Source organism: Hyalella azteca, unplaced genomic scaffold (assembly GCF_000764305.2).
Source record: "Hyalella azteca isolate HAZT.00-mixed unplaced genomic scaffold, Hazt_2.0.2 contig17407, whole genome shotgun sequence".
NCBI lineage: Eukaryota > Metazoa > Arthropoda > Malacostraca > Amphipoda > Hyalellidae > Hyalella > Hyalella azteca.
Window position 1 is genome coordinate 164,331 of NW_025947191.1, and position 5,765 is coordinate 170,095.

General features: G+C 38.6%; 1 protein-coding gene across 1 annotated transcript; it reads right to left on the minus strand.

Moving 5' to 3' along the window:
- Window positions 1-292: 292 nt before the first annotated feature.
- Window positions 293-640, minus strand: LOC108677511 (prostatic spermine-binding protein-like). The gene has a single exon (XM_018165736.1). It carries the CDS (start codon window positions 638-640, stop codon window positions 293-295), a length of 348 nt encoding a protein of 115 aa, XP_018021225.1.
- Window positions 641-5,765: the final 5,125 nt, after the last annotated feature.

The following is a 5,765-nucleotide window of genomic DNA, read 5'->3' on the forward strand; positions in this document are numbered from 1 at the left end:
CGACAGATTTTTCCTGCTAGATCCCAAAAAAATTCAAAATGATTACGTACAGGCCAAAAGATTACGATCCTTGCTTCGATGCGGCCTATCTCTCTCTCCCTCTCTTTTTCTCTCTTTCCTCATTTATTATCAATCCATCTTGACATTTAAGAACATATTTACCTTACTTTAGCCTGGACCGCCATCATTTACCATATCGTCACCATCACCATCATTCACCATATCGTCACCATCACCATCATTCATCATATCGTCACCATCACCGTCTTTCACCATATCGTCACCATCACCATCATTCATCATAATCATTTACCATATCGTCACCATCATCATCATTCACCATATCGTCACCATCATGTACCATATCCTCACCATCATCATCATTCACCATATCGTCACCATCATTCACCATATCATCACCATCATTCACCATAACGTCACCATCATCATCATTCACCATATTGTCACCATCATTCACCATATCGTCACCATAATTCACCATATCGTCACCATCATTTACCATATCGTCACCATCATCATCATTCACCATATCGTCACCATCATGTACCATATCCTCACCATCATCATCATTCACCATATCGTCACCATCATTCACCATATCGTCACCATCATTCACCATATCTTGTCTTGTCTTGTCTTCGGGCCGTCGATCCCCGTCAGGGACTTGCCCCCCCCCAGGGTCCCACACCAGGCACGCCCTCTGGTGCCTCGCCATATTGGCGACCGACAGCACCCTGTTGCACCCCGGGCACTGAGCAACCCTCCCCCTCCTGGCTCTCACCGGCTCCTCCCCCAGATGTGTATAAGAGACAGGAATGTTGGCACGCAATGTCCTATGTACAGAGGTCAATACCGCTGGAAAGTTGTAAATGTTAAGGNTTTTTTATGATTCATTTTGGCTATAATTTGCTACCTCGTAATTTTCGCAAGATTTATAATTCGAATTCATTTCTTTACAGTATACCTTAATCCGATCCCGAGACTGGCTGGCCTTAATTTTTTTGTACGTCACGCATTCGTCACCACTTTCTTTCATCGAGTGACCAACCAGCCATCTTCACCTTCACGTTCCCATATACTGAAGATTGCACTTTTGGATTCGGTGCTCATTGACTGAATATTTTCGCCATTATTATGAAGACGAATCATTCGAACTCAAAGTCAAGATTTTGTTTGATAAATTAAAATAAAAGCTTCCTTGATTATTTCTTTACTTTGACACCCTTTCGATTGTGTGAATACCTCACAACCTATTTGTTTGAAAGTTCTCGTTCAATCAAAAACGAAAAAAAATGTAAAAATTTGTGGAAATAACTTGACCAACTCATATCTATGGGAAAATTATTCCTGTTCCAAGGTAAATATAATTTGAGTGTTTGTGTTTACTATCAAGTTACTAGGTGGTTAGTATTAAGTATGATATAGGCTTTATTTCTTTGTAGGAAGACTACCGAGCCGCTATTTATGCCTTGCCGCTACTCTGCTCCGTTATTCCTGTGATCCGACTTACTACGAAAATTGTTCTTCGAATCGTGTTAGTGTTAATTACGAGTCTTGTCGTTCATATTTTTTGTATCGTTCATGAATAAAAAGGTTTTGAATGTCAGTTATTTAAACGTCGGCATGTAAGATTATTCCATATTTATAAGACGATATGCTGGGTGTCCCACATATATAAGATACTGTAGCATCTTCGACGTTGATGAAATAGTCCTGTTTAGGCCTGTTGCCGATTCTTGTACTTTTCGTGACTTGAAAAGGAATTTAAAGGCAAAGAAAACGCCAAGCAAATTCACCATATCGATATTGAAAACGTTTCGGAGTCCAACTCCATCATCAGTTCGACAAGCGTGACTTGTTCGACAAGCGTTTCGTAACTATCCAGTCAAAAATCAAAGGCGTATCGCCGGCGTTTTAAAGTAGATTTAGATCGAGACGATCGGACGGGGCGCCTGCGTAACATCTCCGTAACATCGACGAAGTGTCCACTTTTTAGGCGCGACCGCTCGTTCTTGAGCTGCATACGGCCTCGGGATATGTCTTAAGTTCTGCTGTCAACGTTAGATTTCTACATTTGTAGCACGAAAAAATGAACGCAGTTGTAAATGAATTTTTAGTTTTATTTTCTACCTAGGACTACTAATATTGACTGAACGGCTCGTCGCTTGTAGGCGTAAATTTTGTGTATGTTCACGTGTATGAAAACGAAATGGAGCAGTAAATTAATTTGCATCAAATTCACTCAAGGCAGTTCCACTGTAGTAAACTGGCAATTACTATTTTTTTAAGCTAAATCTTGTAATAGTTCCCCTCTAAATTGCTAAATTCTTCAACATGCAACAATGTATTGCTGACAAATTAAATAATTTGTATTGAAATTTAATTCATGATGTTTCATGTCACACATGAAAAATTCGTCTCGAACAAGTTTATATGAATTATAAGTGAGTACCCGCCAAGAACCAGGTAGCCGTTCATACGAAACATTCTTTTTAACTTGAGCATTATGACCCAATAAGAAAATATTTAAATATTTTTATTTGTTTTTTTTTGTGTTGAAGATACAAAATATTTGGTTACTCATACATTTTAATTAAATTTTACTCAAGTATTGGGGCCATCGGGTTCACCGATATGCCTTTGCTTTTTATGTATGCGATTATCCTGACGGATAAATACCACATTCAATGGGGATACAGGATACTTCCTTGTTATACAGAGGCTCGTCTGATATTTCCGATGTATTTGTACACTCGTTGGAGATGTGTTTTCTCGTCCTTAAACTGCATTGAATTTAACGACCCTACAAATTGAATGTCACAAAATGCTTATTAGATTACTTAATTTGATTTATCAAGGACATAATTGCAAAATCTTTTTGTCAGTGTTTCAGATCGTTTTTCTACCACTTATTGAAATAAATATTTCAGGTCTCGCTGTAGTAAATATTGCAGGTCTCGCTGTAGTAAATATTTCAGGTCTCGCTGTAGTAAATATTTCAGGTCTCGCTGTAGTAAATATTTCAAGTCTCGCTGTAGGAAATATTTCAGGTCTCGCTGTGGTAAACCTGCCCGTCATTTTTCTGCCATATGCATGCCATTACAAACCAAACGAGCATCATCCACCCGTGCGGTCTCTTTGAATCGATGTAACCTCTTGGCTGGAGACGATAATCATTAACATTGTTCGACTTTAAAAATTTTTAAAAGGTAAACTAATACCAATTTTTGGTATTCGTTTTCATTTCTTCCATTACCGTACATTCCTTTCTTCCATTACCTTACATTTCTTTCTTCCATTATCGTACATTTCTTTCTTCAATTACCGTACATTCCTTTCTTCAATTACCGTACATTCCTTTCTTCCATTACCATACAATCCTTTCTTCCATTGCCGTACATTCCTTTCTTCCATTGCCGTATGTTCCTTTCTTCCATTACCGTACATTCCTTTCTTCTATTACCGTACATTCCTTTCTTCCATTACCGTACATTCCTTTCTTCCATTACCGTACATTTCTTTCTTCCATTATCGTACCTTCCTTTTTTTCATTACGGCGCATGCATTTCTTCCATTACCGTACATTTCTTTCTTCCATTATCGTACATTCCTTTCTTCCATTACCGTACATTTCTTTCTTCCATTATCGTACCTTCCTTTTTTTCATTACGGCGCATGCATTTCTTCCATTACCGTACATTTCTTTCTTCCACTATCGTACATTCCTTTCTTCCATTACCGTACATTTCTTTCTTCCATTATCGTACATTCCTTTCTTCCATTACCGTACATTTCTTTCTTCCATTATCGTACATTCGTTCCAATTCATGCCTCCACCACTACGTCGAGTTGGTTCCGGAATACAGGAGTCTCCCCAAAGTATGGTAATTATTCTCAGTGATTCTTCATAGAAAGTTATCGCTCATAAATTCGCATTGATCACTATAGTAAATGGAATCTATATTTGCTTTGGGATCAACGGTTGGGAAATGAAAAATTTTAACGATGAAGGGTGCAGTTGGGAGCTGTCTCTTATACACATCTAGATGTGTATAAGAGACAGGGATGGTAAAGCGGCAAACGATTAGGATGGTAAAGCTGCAGACAACGGGATGGTAAAGCGGCAAGCGATTAGGCTGTTGTCTGTAGACGTGATATCGAAACTGATTTACCCTAAAGAGTGTGTTGCAGTTGCATCAATCAATCTTGCCATTATTATTAACTCATATTAAATCTTTTAAATTTCATATATCAATCATTAGAAGCATTTCGGCTGCCAGCATAGCATGCGAAATGATGCGGATCAAGAAAATCGCCCTCATGCTGTTCTGGTTCTTTATGACAAGCTCCACAAAACTGGCTCAGTCCTTATCATACGTTATTAAATAGAATTGGGAGCATAATAATTGTAAGAATTATTAAACTTTTTTTCGATTCTTGGAACGGAGAAACACTCTCAACTTCCAGCGATGCAGACCTACTAGCTGCTATATTCCTTAACCTTTGTTCATTCGCATTCATGCGGGTGTGTACGTTGTCCCTGCAACAGTGATACTGAATGGGACGGTGGCCGAGAATGAATAGAAAATGTATGATGTATATGTGTGCAAGATTGATGCCCAAGCTCATTTAACAATGAACAAATTTTTATTTCTGATTTTCGAACAAAAATTTAATAGGGGAAATGAAATTGCGACTTACGGTAAAAACCATAGGCGACGATGCGAGAAGTAACTATGATGAGAGTCGTGCTGGCTTAGCTTTTCCAAAACATCGGCGTTCTCCTAGAGCAAAATTGCTGCCGGGTTGATGATATTTAGTGGAATGAGATTTTCGTGAGATATTTATCTAAACTAGTTAACGATAATTGATATAATCGTGAGGTTACCTAATGAATTACTGCAAACACACCAGCCTCTGAGGAACATGTCCCATCCATCTCAAGTGCATCTAGCTTATTGTTGCACAATATTGTGAATGAATGATCTGTCATTAAATGCCTAAGTAGGTAGGAAATAACAGGGTAAATATTGCAACTGCGCGCTAAAACTAATACCAAATGAACACCTAATGGGATCGTACAAGATTGGTATTTCAGAGCTCCCGTATACCCTGCTGTCGTCAATTCACTCGTCAATCGGTCCGCAGTTATTGATGGGAGTGTGGTGAAACGGTTCAAGTGACTTTCATTCTGTTATATTCGGATTATCAACTAAGATAATACACAGTCTGAACGTCCGAGTTTACTATCACGCGATTCAGTTCATCCTAATTTTAAAGTCTTTTTCATGTTGTCTTGCGCGGACTCTCGTTGCTGGCCCGCTGCCGCCAAACTTCCCGTCAACAGGCACCGACGCTGTCAATTGGCGTAATTGTGATGTAAATTTAAAAATTTACGCTTTGACTTGAGTTTGAACAAAAATTGTACCACCCTCTATAAACTCGCTTGCAAGTTCTAATTAATATCCATCAGCAAGATAATCGTTCAGATTCGAACTTGGAAGCCGGCGCCTGTTATGACACATAAACTGCCGTTAAAGGTACAAATTTGTAGCAACGGTCACTGACAGTTGGCTAGCAAGTCCATAAATGTAGCTTTAATTACAGTAGATGATTTGTTATGCTAGATTGTGTTTCAAAGCTGATCCTGTTGTTCAAAGCTGATCATCTCTGGATTTGGGGAATGAGATTCGAAAATTCTCATTTAAGAACATATGTCTTCGTTATGGAAAGTTAATATCTGT